This window comes from Nymphaea colorata, chromosome 10 (assembly GCF_008831285.2).
Source record: "Nymphaea colorata isolate Beijing-Zhang1983 chromosome 10, ASM883128v2, whole genome shotgun sequence".
NCBI classification, from domain to species: Eukaryota; Viridiplantae; Streptophyta; class Magnoliopsida; order Nymphaeales; family Nymphaeaceae; genus Nymphaea; species Nymphaea colorata.
The window spans coordinates 6,762,701-6,779,784 of record NC_045147.1 but is presented as its reverse complement, the minus strand read 5'-3'; the positions used below and the strand labels follow the sequence as shown (position 1 = coordinate 6,779,784).

Sequence of the window (17,084 nt, the reverse complement as noted above, 5' to 3'; positions counted from 1 at the left end):
AGGACGCCCGTACACCGCCTCAAATGGTGTGACACCGGTAGAGGAATGTCAACTTGTGTTGTATGAGAATTCAGCCCATGACAAATAATCTGCCCAAAAGCATGGGCGTTGCCCTGCAAAACAACGTAAGTAAGTTTCGAGGCACATGTTTACTACCTCTGTTTGGCCATTTGTGATGGTACATTGTGCTCAACTGCAACTTGATGCCCTGTAATTGAAAATATTCCCTCCAGAAAACACTGATAAAGATGGGATCTCTATCGCTGGTTATCGACCTGGGCATTCCATGTAGCTTCCCAATATGATCTTGGAAGGCCCGGGCTACCGTCTTTGCTGAATATGGATGCGACAATGGCACGAAATGTGCATATTTTGATAGGCGGTCCACCACTACCTAAATAACAGACTTTCCTTGGGATGAGGGTAGGCCTTCTATGAAATCCAGTGATATGTCTTCCCATATAAGCTCAGGTGTGGAAAGGGGTTGAAGCAGTCCAGCTGGCTTCATGGTCTCATATTTGTTCCATTGACAGATGTCGCATCTCCTTACAAAATCGGTGATGGCTCTTTTCATCCCCGGCCAATAAAAAGTAGGTCGTAGCCGACGGTAAGTGCTCTCCACTCCTTCATGACCAGTCGTCTGCTCATTGTGGTAATGCTGTATAAGGGTTTGCGGTAGGGTGGACTCGGGTGGAACGAAGATGCATCCGCTGCGATATAAGTATGGTGATCACCACTCATACCCATACACCTTAAGGGAATTCCGCTCCAACTCTTCCCTAATTTTCTTTACCGAGTTGGTTCTTTCTTGCACCTGTCGAATCTCATCCCACAAGTGAGCCTGGACTTGTGAAATTGAAAATAAGCTACTAACCTGTTGGTCGTGGGATCGGGACAGCCCGTCCGCTGGCGCATTTTCTTTCCCCTTGCGATAGGGGATTTTGAAATCAAAGCTCATCCATTTCAGCATCCACTTTTGCAGTGATGAAGATAGGGTGGGCTGTTGCAGGCAATGCTTGAGGCTGCAATGATCGGTTAAGACAATAAATTGTTGCCCTAGAAGATAGTGCTTCCATTTGAGGACGGCAAGCACTATGGCGATTGCTTCTCTTTCGTATGCTGATTTACTCGCAAATGTCGAGCCCATTGCTCGGTTGAAATAAGCAATTGGGTGTTGCTGTTGGCTCAGGACCACTCCCACCCCCAAATCGGATGCATCTGACTCAACGGTAAAGGGAAGCTGAAAATTAGGCATCTGTAAAACCGGGGTTGTAGTCACCGCCTCTTTGAGTTGTTGGAATGCTTGTTCGGCTTGAATACTCCATGCAAAACAACCTTTCTTAAGTAGCACTGTGAGAGTCGTTGCGACCAGTAACCCATGAGCCCCAGGAATGCACACAACTTTCGTACGTTTTTAGGTGTACTCCCTCCATCCCTTCACTGCATGGACTTTTTCTTGTTCCATGCTCACCTTCCTATGACTTATCACATGCCCTAGATAAGAGATCTTGGGATTGCCAAAAACACATTTAGAAAGTTTGGCGTGTAGCTTATGTCGTTGCAAAGCCACTAGAACAATTCGTAAGTGGTTGAGGTGTTCTCGTTCCCCCTTGCTGTAAATCAAAATGTCGTCAAAGAATACCAATACGAACCTTCGCAAAAAGGGGCGAAACACATCGTTCATTAGCGACTGAAAGGTGGAAGGCGCATTCGTCAGTCCGAAAGGCATGACGGTGAACTCGCAGTGCTCGTCGTGCGTGTGGAAAGCGGTCTTAGGAATGTCATCCTTCACCACATGGATTTGATGATACCCAGAGCGCAGGTCTAGTTTGGAGAAAACGCAGCCCTCATACAACTCATCTAGTAAGTCTTCCACAATGGGGATCAGGTACCTGTCTTTGATAGTGATGGCGTTCAACGCACGATAGTCTACGCAGAAATGCCAGCTTCCATCCTTCTTTTTGACAAGCAAGGCGGGCAAAGCAAAGGGACTGCCGACTTGGCTGAATCACCTGTGCTTCCAACATTTCCTACACAAAGTTCTTTGAGGGTTTCTCGTTGTACTCGACTGTAGCGATACGGTCTAGATTTGATAGGTTCGGCTCCCGGTTGTAATTCAATGCGATGTTCATATCCCCTCTCTGGCGGCAACGTCTTAGGCGTGCTAAAAACTGACCCAAACTTCTGTAGCATTTCCTGCAGTGTTTTCTTAAACTCTTCGGAGCCGAATCGGATCTCTTTCTCTTTCGTATGTGCCTGCACTTGAGTGGATAGCAGGAGAAAAGAAGCAGACGGTCCCTTCATCAGGCGGACAGCTGGTGCTTCTGAACAAGGTCGCTTGGGGCTCGTCTCCAACGTAAATCTTTCGTTCGCAGGGCCCCTAAACTGCAATCTCATGCCCATGAAATCTCATACCACATCTCCCAATTCACGCAACCACTGGATGCCTAAGACCAGGTCGGCTCTCGCCACGGCTAAAATGTATAACTTTACAGGAAAGTGAAAACCTTGGATCTCTAACCTTTCCATCTGGCACTGACCCCTGCACCTTAGGGTACTCCTGTCTCCGACCACCACGTCAAAGGCGGGTTGAACCTCCATATGACAACCCAGGGCCCGGGCAGATTTCTCACAAATGAAATTGTGAGTCGAGCCCGTGTCGATCAGCACGCTGACTGGCCGGCCTCGCAACTTGCCTTCCACACGCATGAGATGCGGAACCTCATCTTCAACCAACGCATGCAGGGAAATTTCGGGGACCGTTTGGTTTTCCACCACCTCTGGTTCCATGGCCAAGGGCGGATCCGCATTGGCCTCTAGTGGTTTGTTGCTCTCCTCGACGAGCTACATATCGAGGCGTCTACAGTTATGCCCTGGAACCTATGTCACATGGACATGTCAAAAATGGGCCGCGTACCGGTGTCGACACTCCGACACTTGGACACGGTAGGATACGTTTTGGATCGGGTCTGGGTTAGACCTGATCCAAACCACTTTACTAACTGACATTCTTTGTTTTGTTTGAGACTTTCTTTCTTATGACTTATGAGATTGGTGATTAACAATGTTTTGTTTGAGAGTCTGAGACTTTCTTTCTTATGACTTATGAGATTGTAAGAGTGAATTATTAATTTAATGTTTTTTTATTTTATTATCCTTTTTAATTTTTTAGAATATAAAATTCGTCATGTCCGCGTATCCTAAAATTTTGAAAATTGTCGTGTCCGCGTACCCGTACCCTTATCGTACCCGTACCCGTGTGACATAGCCTGGAACGTACGGTTGATCACAATGAAAACATTGGTTCAGTCGTCTCTTCTCCTTGATTTGCTCTAGCGTCAAATGTCTCACAACTTGGCGCGGCGCATTTCCCTTCTGATTTTTTCCTAGGGCAGGTGGAAAAACATCAGATTTCGACTTCTCTTGTGGGTTGTTCCTCGCATCTGAACACGCCTTATGGAAAGTCTCGCGCGGGCTGGTTCTCACGTCCTGCTAAAAGTGCTCCGATTGAACGTGTGCAGCTGTTCGTTTTTCTCCTCCACCGTGCCGGCTAATTCAAAGCAGTCCATTAATGTTCGTGGCTTCATCGCTTGGACTTCGATGCGTATTTCATCCTTCAATCCTGCTAGGAACGCGCCAATGAGGGCTGGAAGAGGCCATCCATGCACCATATTCATCAACGCCTCAAAATGTTCCTGGTATTCGAACACCGTACCCGATTGTTTAATGCTCGACAACTCTACATTGTAGTCGAGATATGCCGGCAGCCCAAAGCGCGACGTGAGCTCTTTCTCCAAGGTCGCCCAGTCTGGTCTTTCTTGCTGCGACACCAACCAACGGTACAAGCATATCGCCGCACCCTCAAAATAAACTACTGCTGGACGTACTCTTTCGTCGCCCACAATCCCTTGGCAATCGAAGTACTGTTCGGCGCGGTATACCCAACTGACGGGGTCGTCTCCGGAAAACCGCGGAAAATCCATCTTCATTGGGCGCCAGGTTGCGCCTCCGTTCCCTGGCCAACCCTGCTCCCTGCACTCTTTCGACTGGGTCTGATCGGAATCAAGCGACTGTTGCTGAGAGCCTTGTCGCAGGCTTTCACGCAAGAGCGCCGACATCGCCTGCTGCTCCACCATCATGGCCTCCAACCATGCGTCCACTGCGTTCAGGCGTCGATCCATCCCATGCATCCGCCCTTCCAGGCGGCGCTGTTTCCACTTGATTTTCGTGTTGTTCCACCGCTGCAAAGGCGTCGCGCGCAGTGATTCTCTCCGCCATGGTCGCTGACTCGCTGGAGCTCTGATACCTTGTTAGCCTCGATTTGGCTAACCACCACTACAGCCGCTCACTGCAGCACTCACACACACAGCCGTAGGAAGCCCAGCTCCTCTTCACGTCAACAATAATCTTCATTAGGGTTTGATTACCCTTAAGAGGGTTTAAGTACATGACGTGTTGGGTTGCGTTGCACACTCTAACTAGACCCGACCCGTACAAAAGAAATTACTAAAGCAAAAACACACAGACAGAAATTAAAAGAAACTGAAATACTTGCGCCTAACACAAGGCATCAGAGCCAATGTTCCTCAGCTCCTTGATAGAGATCAAGCATCGCCATGGGAGATAGGGTAACCACGAGGGAAGCTTTGGTGGCGGCGGAGGCTTATGTGAGAATGGAAGAGGCATTGGGGACTTATGGCAGGAGGCTTCAAAGGATGGAACAACGAATGGAGGGCATCGATGCTCGACTCAATGTGTGCAGCAAACCTTAGCGACGTTGCGGGAGGCTCTCCAACAAGGTAATCTACGGACTCCCAGTTCTGAGCAGACTGAATCAGAGGATAGACGCAGAAGGGAACTAGGCGGACCATCAACCACGATGGGAACACCCTGGAAACCAATGAAAATGGAATTTCCCAAATTTTCTGGGGAAGATCCATTGAGCTGGGTGTTCAAACCAGAACAATTTTTTGAGTGTCAAGGAATCGATGGAAGAGGGTTAATCATGCAGCAATAGACTTCGAAGGACCAGCAATAAGGTGGTACCATTGGATATTGGCCCATCAAGGGAAACCGAGTTGGGGGACGTTGGTAGAAGCACTACTGCTCGTTTTGGTTCCTCTACATACTTGGATTACAACGTTGAAATCTCCAAAATCAAGCAGACGGGTTCAGTAATGGAATACCAAGAGAGATTTGCAAGCGTAGACAATATGGTTAAAGGGTGGCCGATAGAAGCCTTGGTGGGGGCTTTTGTAGGGGGGTTGAAGGAAGAGCTGTGAATAGAGGTGCAGGCCTAGAAACCATGAAACGTAGCAAAGTGTTTCGAATAGGCAAGAAAAGCGGAGGAAAAATGTAAATGTCTCCACGTTTTAGGGCGTGGATGGCAAGAGAATAGAGGGTTTGCGAAGGGACCCATGAAAACGGAGAATGCTGGCAACCCCAATCCCAACATGAAGCCCATCATCCCCAAGCCATTCGTTCGACGGTTAGCGCCTGAGCAAATTAAGGAAAAGAGGCGACGAGGTATATGCTTTCACTGTGATCAGCCATGGACGTCGGGGCATGCTTGCAAGCGTTTGCACATCAACCTGGTGGAAGATGAAGAAACCCCTGACGATATCATTGGGACAATAGAAGAGCAAGATGGTCCGTTGAATGAAGCAGGGCAGGGCTCACCAAAGATTTCATTGCACACGCTAGCTAATGACGAGGCACCCCAGCTAATGCGTGTGGAAGGCCGCCTGAGAGAGAGGAGGGTGAGTGTACTGGTGGATAAAGGATCCACCCACATCTTCATATCAGAGAAATCGGCGAAGGTGTTAGGGTGCGATGTAGAGACTCAACCCATGTTCCATGTGGTGGTAGGTGATGGGAGCACCTTGAAGTGTAGAGGGAAGTGCAATCGCAAAATTCAGGGTCATTGTTTTCCTATGGAGCTGTACACATTGGCCATGGCAGGGGCCGACTTGGTACTTGGTATACAATGGCTGAGACAGAGGTGAGGTAATATAGGACTTCGTGAAGATGAGAATGCATTTTAGGGACAGGGACCAAGGATAGTTCACGCTAGAAGCAGCATCACGGAAACCAATTGTAGAAGAATCAGTGCTGAAACTCATGAAAAAGACGTCAGCTACGTTCTTACTACTAGTGCTAGCTATTAATCGAACTCTGGGTAAGCCTAATAACTGGTTACAGCAGACAGAAGTCGATGGAGTTAAATTTGAACAGATAATGCAAGAGTTCCAAGAGGTGTTCTGGGCTCCAAGAGGGCTGCCTCCAAGCAGGGACAGCGATCATCGCATAATTTTGCTACCTGGTACTGCTGCTATCAAAACAAACGCCTTATAGTTATAATCAAGTGCAGCGGGAGGCCTTAGAGAGTATGGTGCAGGAGATGTTGGGTAGCAGTATTATCCAGCCCAATCACAGTCCGTTCGCCTCCCCTGCGTTGCTGGTCAAGAAAAAGGATGGTAGTTGGTGCTTTTGTGTCGATTACCGCGCACTCAATGCTGTAACTGTCAAGGATCGCTACCCAATTCCAGTTATAAATGATCCCTTGGACGAACTGCAAGGAGGGGTCTATTTTTCCAAGTTAGACCTGCGCTCAAGGTACCACCAGATTCGACTGGTGGCTGATGATGTGCCCAAGACTGCATTCCTCACCCATGACAGGCATTATGAATTTGTGGTCATGCCCTTTGGACAGACCAACGCACCTGCAATGTTCCAACCTGTGATGAACGACATCTTTCGCCCTTACCTCCGCAGGTCTATATTAGTTTTTTTTTTATGATATCTTGATATACAGCGAGGAGGAAGAACACTTGTAGCACCTTCGCACCGTTCTCTCTAGGTTGCAGCAAAACCAGTTGAAAGCTAACATATCCAAGTGTACCTTTGGCACCATGCAGGTCTCTTACCAAGGGCATGTGATCAGCCGAGGGCAGGTGAGGATGGAAGAAAATAAAGTAGCTGTTGTGCGTGACTGGCTACAGCCCAAAAACCGTGAGAGAGCTGCGGGCATGTTTTAGGACTTGCGGGGTATTACCGCAAGTTTGTGCGTGGATATGGGATTATGGCCTCTCCATTAACAGTGCCCACTAAAAAGGGGCAATTCAGGTGGGATGAGAAGGTTGAGGAAGCCTTTGCCAAATTGAACAGATGCCAAATTTTCAGCTACCATTTGTGGTAGAATCCGACGCTTCAAACGTGGGAATAGGGGTTGTATTAAGTCAAGAAAAACATCTGATAGCCTTTTTTAGTAAGGTCATGAGAGCTGCCTTCAGTGCAAAATCGACTTATGAAAGGGAACTCATGGCCATCATTATGGCAGTTATGAAGTGGAGGCACTACTTGTAAATCAGGCCCAAAGAAACAACCTCTTCAAGTAATATCAGCCTTGAAGCTTTCACCAACAAGTCAATCTCACAAACCCTCAAACAAGAGGTGAAGAAGAACTTAAATTAATCACACAAAGAGATACAAGAAGTAGGCTAAAAAGCCATACCTAAAACAATGGGAGAGCTGCCCTATTTATAGAGGAGAGGGCCAAAGAGAAGAAGGAGGAGGCAGTCCCAACGGCTAGAAATCTAGCCGTTGGGACTAGTCTCCCTCTATGAAAAATAGAAAAAGGAGAGGGATAAAAGGGGAAAACAGAAAATAATACATAAAGAAAGTGAAAATTACATAGGTGTCCTAAGTACCCAAAATATAAAATATATATATATATATATAAAGCATATATTAGATGACTAATATATGTGATATATATAAATGTATATATGTATACATATGGGATACATACATTCTAACACCCCCCCTCAAACTTACGGTGTGATAACCGAAAGTTTGCCAAAGAGAAAATTAAATCTGGTAGCAGCGAGAGCTTTAGTGAAGAAATCGCCAAGTTGATACTCTGATTGGACGTAGGAGAGATCTATGTTTTTCTGAAGGAAGTTGGAACTCTTCACGAACATAATGGCAGTCCATCTCTATATGCTTTGTTCTTTCATGGAATGTGTGGTTGCTAGCAATATAGATTGCACTTTTGTTGTCGCAACAAAGCTTGACAGGATTCGTAATATGAATTCCCATATCTTTCAGTAAGCTTTTGAGCCACACTATCTCCATTGTTGTAGTTGCCATTGCTCGATATTCAGCTTCTGTTGATGATAGCGATACCTTATTCTGTTTCTTGCATCGCCAGGAAATTAAGGAGTCACCTAAAAACACACAAAAACCAGTGGTGGAGTGCCTATTATTGGGATCTCCACCCCAATCAGCATCTGTATACGCAACTAATTCTAATATAGAAGAAGAAGACAGAAATAGTCCTTTGTTGATAGTGTTTTTCACATAACGGACAATCCGCATTGCCGCTCCCATATGTACTGAGGTGGGTCTTTGTTGAAATTGGCTTATCACATGCACAGCATGAGCAATGTCAGGTCTGGTGATGGAGAGATAAGAGAGAGCGCCAACTATTTGCCGAAAAGGAGTGGGATTCTCCAATATCTCTCCATCATCAATTTTCATTTTTACTCCCAGTGCTGTTGGAGTATCCACAACTTTGTCATCTGAGATACCTGTTCTGTCAACTAATTCACTAGCAAACTTCATTTGAGAAAAAAGATAACCTTGTTTGCTATAAGCAACTTCAATTCCAAGAAAATAAGTTAGTCTTCCCAAATCAGTCATTTGAAAACATTTGCTAATAAAATGTTTTACCTCTATAATCCCTTCATCATCACTCCCAGTAATAACCATATCATCAACATACAGTAATAAAACAATTACACCTACGGAGGTAGTTTTTACAAACATGGCAGTATCAGAGTAGCAAGATTTAAAACCTTGATTAAACATGACACTACTAAACTTGTCAAACCAGGCTTTGGGAGCTTGTTTTAAACCATAAAGAGCTTTCTTAAGGCGTAAAACTTTGTTTTGGGGTAGATCAAAACCAGGGGGAGCACTCATGAAAACTTCTTCTTGTAGGTGACCATTTAAGAAAGCATTTTTAACATCCATTTGAAAAATAGTCCAATGTTTAACAGAGGCAATGGCAATAAGGGTTCTAACAGAAGTCATGCGAGCAACAGGAGCAAAGGTTTCTTCATAATCAATCTCATATTCTTGAGCATATCCCTTGGCAACAAGTCTGGCCTTATATCTTTCTAAGGTTTCATCACTTCTAGTTTTGATTTTATAGATCCATCTACAACCAATAGTCTTTTTCCCCGTTGGTAGAGGCACAATATCCCAAGTTTCATTGCTTTCAAGAGCTTTAAGCTCAAGATTCATGGCTTCAATCCAATTGGGATCTTCTTTAGCTTCAAGGTAAGAAGATGGCTCATGAAAAGAATGATGTGCCATAATACAAGCTCGAAATTTTGGAGAAAAAGACTCATAAGAGACAAATCTTTGAGGAGGCCTAATGTGCCTTTGGGATCTCCTAGGAAGAGATTGATTAGTTTCTTGATTTTGGGGGTCTCTTCTTCTATAAACTAAGATCTCTTTTGGAGGGATGATATGAGTAGAATTATCATTGTTGACTTCTTCAATTGGTACCTCTATACCTTTATCGGGTTAATCATCATCAATATCATCATCATCATCAATATCATTAGTCCAAAGAAAAGTATAATCTTCTAGTTTCTTGGGTTCATCTTTGAAACCATCTTCATTTTCTAAAAAAATCACATTTCTAGAAACATAAACTTTATCTTTTTTAATATCATAACATCTATAACCCTTTTGAGTTTCGGAATACCTAATAAAAACACAACAAATAGCTTTGGAGGAAAGCTTATCGTCTTTGTCACTTAACACAAAACATTTGCAACCAAAGACTTTAAGTCTATTGTAATTAGGTTTAACATAATGAAGTCTTTCAAAAGGAGAAATATGTTTCAAAAGTTTGGTAGGCATTCTATTAATTAAATAGGTTGAAGTCAAAACAGCCTCGGCCCAAAAGTTTTTGGGAACATTTTTAGATAAAAGAAGGGCTCTAGTAGTTTCAATAATGTGCCTATGTTTACGTTCGGCCACTCCGTTTTGTTGTGGAGTGTTAGGACAAGATCTTTGATGAACAATGCCTTTTTCTTTTAGAAATTGTTGAAATTCATTTGACATAAATTCTCCTCCCGAATCACTTCTAAAGACTTTGATATTTGAGCCAAATTGGGTATAGATCATGTTGTAGAAATTCTTAAAGTTTGTGAATACTTCCGATTTGTGCTTGAGAAAATAAACCCAAGTATGCCTAGAATAATCATCAATAAAGATCACATAGTACAATAATCCTCCTTTTGACATAATAGGAGCGGGTCCCCACACATCCGAATGCACCAAATCAAAAGATTTTTGGGCAATAAAATTTCTATTATCAAAAGGTAAGGCTTTCATTTTAGCCTTAATACAATCATTACAATCAAAGTTCTTTTGACAAAAATTCTCCATGAATGGAAGATGAGACATTTTTTCTATATTGGAATGTCCAAGTCTTTGATGCCAAGTTTGAATGTCACATTCTTTGGAGATATTGCAAGATGGTCTTGAAAGGTCCAAAAAGTCTATGTAGTAGAGATTATTTGTTCTAAAACCTTCCCCAATCATCTTCTTGGATATCCGATCCTGTATCAAACATTTGGATTGTGAGAAGATTACATCAAAACCAAGGTCGGCTATTTGAGAAACGGACAATAAATTTAAGTTTAATTTAGGAATATGTCTTACTTGAGGTACTTTTAAAATTTTGGATCCAAAAGCTAGGTCAAGATTTCCAATAAAATCAATTTCAAGAGAGGTACCATCCACCGTTTTCACAAAGGAATAAGAATCATTTTTAGTGCATTCAGTGAGAAGGGGAATAAGGAGTCATATGAAAAGATGCACCCGAATCAATAATCCAAGAGTACTTACTTGAAGAAGTAGATGCCACGGTCGCTCCCAAAGTCGAAGGTGTGCTTCCTCCTTTTAGAAAAGGTTGAAGAGCATTTATGAGTTGCTCAAGTTGGAATGAACTTGCTTCTTTCTTCTCTTCTTGAATTTGAGCCGCAACATTGCTTCTTTTATCAAAAATTCTAAGTTTTGGACATCTTGGCTTGGTATGTCCTTCTTCTTGACAATGATAGCAAATAATTTTTCTCCTTGTTCCTTCATTTGTACGATTGAAGTGAGGAGGTCTATAAGGTCTCAAGTGGGCCCCCGGCCTAGATGTGGCAAGCACATTGTTGACTTTCTCTTTATCAAGACAAAGACGATTTTCCTCCATTTGAAGTTCCGCAATAGCCTCATTCATAGATGGTGTTTTAGAACGATGAAGTAAAGCGGTTTTGACACCATCAAATTCCGGTCTAAGACCTATGATAAACTTGTAAAACTTCTCACGTTGTATTTGCTTTTCTCTAAGAATAAGATCTTGTGTCCAATGTGGTTCAAAAATACTCAATTCATCATACAATTGATCCATTTCAGCCACATAATCTTTAATGGATCTATCTCCTTGTTGAAGATTGTGAATTTTGAGTTGAACATGATGCATATAAGCAACATCTCTCATGGTATGAGTTTTCTTTAGATATTCCCAAGCTTCTAGGGCAGAATTTAATTTAGAGATTTGCCCGCTAGTAGCATTGTCAACACAAGTCAAGATCCAAGTAATGATTTTGTGATGACCAACACTCCATTCTTCCCATTTTTTGTTGTATTCAGCCATTACCTTCTCTTTTTCGGTTGCATCCAATTCCATAGCCCTTCCATCAACAACTTTCGTAAGGACTAGTTGTGGTTCAAGTTTTGTCTCATCAACTAGTCCCCAAAGGCTTTTACTACGAATAAAGTGTTCCATAGTTCTAGCTCATTGTATGTAATTTGTTGATGAGAGTTTGGGAAAAGGAAGAGAAGAGACTTTGTCATCCATGGGCACAATCAACAAGGTAGATCCACTTACAAGTTATGAAGAAGATGGCAGCCACGTGAAAAGAAGTCCACGGCAAGGATAAAAACTCAACAATGATAGAAACCAGTCACCCTTTCAACAGCCACGAGCTCACCACCAAGGGAGCTAGATTTCGTCAAGAAATCACCAAAAAGAAGCCAGCAAAAACACTCTTCTTCTTGTGTAAAACTGCAGCAAGCAATATCTCGAACACTTGGAGTGCTTCACAGCTCCAACGCAAGAATAAAAACTGAACCTTCAATCTTGAATGGCAGCAATACAAAGAGCCAAAGACGAGGCTCTGATACCATGTAAATCAGGCCCAAAGAAGCAACCTCTTCAAGTAATATCAGCCTTGAAGCTTTCACCAACAAGTCAATCTCACAAACCCTCAAACAAGAGGTGAAGAAGAACTTAAATTAATCACACAAAGAGATACAAGTAGGCTAAAAAGCCATACCTAAAACAATGGGAGAGCTGCCCTATTTATAGAGGAGAGGGCCAAAGAGAAGAAGGAGGAGGCAGTCCCAACGGCTAGAAATCTAGCCGTTGGGACTAGTCTCCCTCTATGAAAAATAGAAAAAGGAGAGGGATAAAAGGGGAAAACAGAAAATAATACATAAAGAAAAAATACATAAAGAAAGTGAAAATTACATAGGTGTCCTAAGTACCCAAAATATAAAATATATATATATATATATAAAGCATATATTAGATGACTAATATATGTGATATATATAAATGTATATATGTATACATATGGGATACATACATTCTAACACTACTTAATGGGACGAAAATTCATAGTGCCGACCGACCACAACAGTTTAAGATTCTGCCTCCAATAGTGAACCCTCTCACCTGTTCTCTAGCGATAGATCTTCAAACTGATGGGCTTCGACTTTGAAGTGCAGTTTTATAAGGGAAAGGACAATGGTGCTGCCAATAGCCTGTCACGGGCAGCAGAACAGCAAGCTGAAACTACCCTGCTAGCCTTGTCAAGGGTTCAATTGGACATGTGGGAACAAATTAGGGCATCTCACCAGCGTGCTTCCTCAGTTCAGTGCATCAAAGATCAATTACAGTCATCCCCTCACCAGACGTATGGGGATGAATGGAAGCATCCCTACCTCTATCACAACAGAAGTATATTTATCCCTCTTGAAACTGACCTGCCAGCGATACTCCTGGATCATTTCCATATTGTTAATGCAACGGGACATGAAGGGGCTGAAGGAACGTATCGCAAGCTGCACCCCACCTTCTTTTGGCTAGGCATGAAGAGAGCCATTAGAGAATATGTTAGGAACTGCGACTTATGCCAACGCAATAAATATGAAACTATGGAAACAGCTGGTTTGCTGCAGCCACGACCAATTCCGGAGCAGATTTGGGAGGACCTCTTTATGGATTTCATAGAAGGACTCCCCCCCCCCAACCCCACCTCTTTCTCACAGGGAAAGGTAGTGATTATGGTGGTGGTAGATTGTGTTTCGAAGTATGCCCATTTTGTGCCCCCAGCCCACCCATACACAGCCAAATTTGTGGCCAGTCCTTCCAAGACTACATTGGACAAATGCATGGAATGCCACGCTCCATCAGTAATGACCGTCACCCCCTCTTCCTAAGTGCATTTTGGAAGGAATATTTTCAGCTACAGGGCACCGAGTTGCAAATGAGCAGGTCAGCGACCAAGGTTGTGGACAGATTATTTGTCGTGGGCAAAGCTAGCCTACAACACACATTGGCATTCTTCTACAGGTATGTCTCCATTTGAAGTTGTGTATGGGAAGCCACTCCCAGCTGTTCGCAGGTACCAGCCTGGTTAAGCAAGAGAGGAAGAAGTAGACATGCGCCTGAGGTGTTGTGATGTTGTGCTTAAGGATCTCAAGGAGCATTTATCAGCTGCTCGGAACCGTATGGTGATACAATACAATCGAAAGCATAAAGACCAGCAATACAATGCTGGAGACTCGGTCTACTTGCGCAGACCAACCCAAGCAGCAGGATTCTACCTACCTAGGGGGTACAACAAGCTCGCCCCACACTTCGTCGAACCTTATCGGATTAAGTGCAGGATATGACCCTTGGCATATGAACTGCAGCTTCCAGAGGCCAGTGCCATACACCCAGTCTTTCATGTATCTAAGCTTAAACCTTGTCCTGCCTCTATTGCTAAAAAGCAGGCCCCCACAGCCCCAGTTCTGGACTAACATCCTTCCATGTATCCCTAAAGGCGACTGTGACTCAGGAAAATCAGGAGTAATAGGGGAGCAGAAGAAGAATGGCTCATAGAACGGAACCATCACGACGATATCCCTGCTACCTGGGAACGGGCTGAAGACATTCAGCAAAGATTCCCAGATTTCGCACCTTGAGGACAAGGTGTCAGAGAAGGGAGGACAAGTTGTTAGAGCTGGACCCAAAACCCTCGAACTGTTTTCCCCTTTTATCACATTTCATTTCATTTCCAAGATTCTGTTTGGACTTAGGACAAGTGGCTGTCACCCTGTGTAGTCAGTAGTGGGTCAGGTAAGTAGTAGCAACTAATAAGACCCGATACCCTGTTTAAGGGATATATACTGAGCTTAATGGGGACTGAAAACCCAAATGTGAAATACAATGACTTGTTGAAGCTGGGCTTCTCTCGGGTGTGTGAGTAGGATTAAGCAACCGCTATCATACATACACTCTAAAGGTTAAAAAAAAAAGCTAAATTTTTCAGATGTTAAAAACTCCGAAGAGGTCCAAAGATTATTTTGTGGTTCACTATTCAGATACAATTACCTATGAATTCTAAAGCTATTTTTGTGTTCATTTAATTGCAACACATAAACCCCTCCTTCCTTCATGATGTTTTCTTCAAGAAACCTACGGTGCATCTTTCTACCTTGCATCAGTTAAGGGTTTTAGAATATGAAACCTCCCGTCCTAAATTTTGTAATTTTGAAATGCATACAAAATTTAACTTTGATGAAAAAGAAAGAAAATAGAAAGATGGAACCAAAAGCAAAGCCACCTCTATCTAACTCTTTGCCTCAACCCTGACTCTTTCTTCCTAAGTCTGACGGTTAGTGAACTTTCTGTTTACTTTTTAGATCTTACATCAGATGATGTGAGGTCCTGTAGTTAAGAAAAACATTTCTTGCATTTGAGAAAATATTTCATCTGGTACCATCCCTATCCAAATCTTACACTGCAATTTCACGTATGAAGTGACTAAATGCCCCCTGAATTGTTCGAACCATCTGAGAACTCCTTGAGTGATCATACAAGTCATAATTTGAAGGGTTAACTCAAAGATTTATTTGATGACTACAAATAATGTCTTTCGAATTATTAATTATATGCTAATTCCAACTTCCAAAAGGCCGTTTCAAACTCATCTGCTTCAACACGAGTCGGACAATACAACAGAATAGAACAAGCACAAAATCCTTGACCAGGCAGTCGGCAAGCTCAAGACCAAACTTTACTGAAAGTTTACTATGTGGTCAAATTCGACGCTAATTCATGCAACTGCGGTCAGTAAAACTGTCAATTGCAAATGTCCTCTCTAAAATCTGAGTATAGTAGAGCAAAAGTGAAAAAAATAAAGTGCATTACATATAACACTTTAGGTAACAGCAGAAAGCGAGAATGGAGTGAAAACCATCTTACAGCTTCTATGTGCTCAAGAGCCCGCTCTGCGTCCTTTTTCTCCTTCTCCTTCGCAGCATTTTCCTTCCGCATTGCAGAAAGCCTTTTTGCCACATTGTCCTTATGCCTCTGGCCCAATTCATGAGTCCTAATACTCAAGGGGTTGTTGGCTATGTAAATTTTGCAGAAATCGCACCACTTATTCCCCTGGCTCACCCAATACTGAAAGGAAAGAAAGCACCACAAATCAGAGTGGCAAACACATATGCCCTTTTAACACCAACATTGCAGCAATGAGTTCCAATAAGAAAATCATAAGATGTAATAATACATGATCCCGACAAGACAATCAACAATTGGGAATCATCCAATTAAAACACAAAGAAGAATAAAGTGGATGCCATAATAGGAAAACGAAGAGGTTAACAGTGACTATCTCCCCTTAAGCCAAACGGTCAACGCCCAAAATCTAGAAAGACTCCCAACTCCACCATGTACACAAGCTCAGGTTCTCTATTTCTCTAAAAATTATAAATTGTAACTTAAAGAAGAGGCTTTCTGCAATAGCGGACAAAATGAAATATACACGCATGAGAGGAAGGGAAGGAAGAGAGAGGGGGATGGGGAAGAGGGCGGACGGACAGAAAAAGAGAGGGAAAGGGAGAGAGAATGAGAGAGAGAGAGAGAGAGAGAACTTCAGTCATGATCGGAAGACGTCAGTCGGAAGCGGCGAAGAGCTCGATCGATTGGAACTCGCAGGAAGCCCAACCTCACGCTCTCTCTCTCTCTCTCTCATATTCCCATTTTATCGTCTCTCTCTCTCTCGCTCTCTCTCTCTCTCTCGCTCTCTCTCTCTCTCTCTCCGCGGACGGGCACGAAGCACAGGCTCTCTCTCTCTCTCTCTCTCTCTCTCTCTCTCGCTCTCTCTCTCTCTCTCTCTCCGCGGACGGGCACGAAGCACAGGCTTAACAGGGCAGACCCCTTTAATCTCGTCTCCTTCCGCCCAGTCTACTTCCGGCTAGGCAGGGCACATGGCCCCGCACCTCATGGGCAGCCGGTACCCTGCCCGGAATGGGCTGGGCCCGGCTGCAAGTGTGGCCCACGGGTACAGGGGGATGTTCACCAGCCGGATTGGAGCGGAGCTAGGCTAGCTCGAATTCGGCTTGAGTTGAGCTGAAGTACGCAGCTGGAGCTTGGCTCGACTCGATTCGAGCTTAAAGAAGGCTCGTTCTTGGCTAGGTTAAGCTCAAGCTGATATCTGGCTTGGGTTGACCATGAAAGGAAAACGCTCAGGTTTGAATTCACGACCTGATGAATTCACGACCTGATACTTGCTTTTTGTAAAGGTACTCGATTGTGCCCATTTTTTTTTGTGACAACATTGTATGATGCTTTTATATATTTTCTTTCTTCAAGTTTAAACCAGTCGAGCTTGCTTAGGTCGAGCTCTTTTTAAGTGAGTGTATTTCTTAACTTGAACTCGACTCATTTATTGAAT

At 43.5% G+C, this 17,084-nt stretch overlaps 1 protein-coding gene across 2 annotated transcripts in view; it reads right to left on the bottom strand.

Annotated features, from left to right (window-relative positions):
• Positions 1-16,546, bottom strand: part of LOC116262504 (zinc finger protein ZOP1) — a 50,673-nt gene extending 34,127 nt beyond the window's left edge. For both annotated transcript variants that reach the window (XM_031641948.2, XM_031641949.2), the window contains exons 1-2: positions 16,282-16,546; positions 15,608-15,808 (exon numbers count right to left, since the gene is read on the bottom strand). In XM_031641948.2, the coding sequence (XP_031497808.1) occupies positions 15,608-15,808; positions 16,282-16,290 (210 nt within the window). In that variant the 5' untranslated portion in view covers positions 16,291-16,546. The remainder of the gene's footprint in view (positions 1-15,607; positions 15,809-16,281) is intronic.
• Between the last annotated feature and the right edge of the window lie 538 nt (positions 16,547-17,084).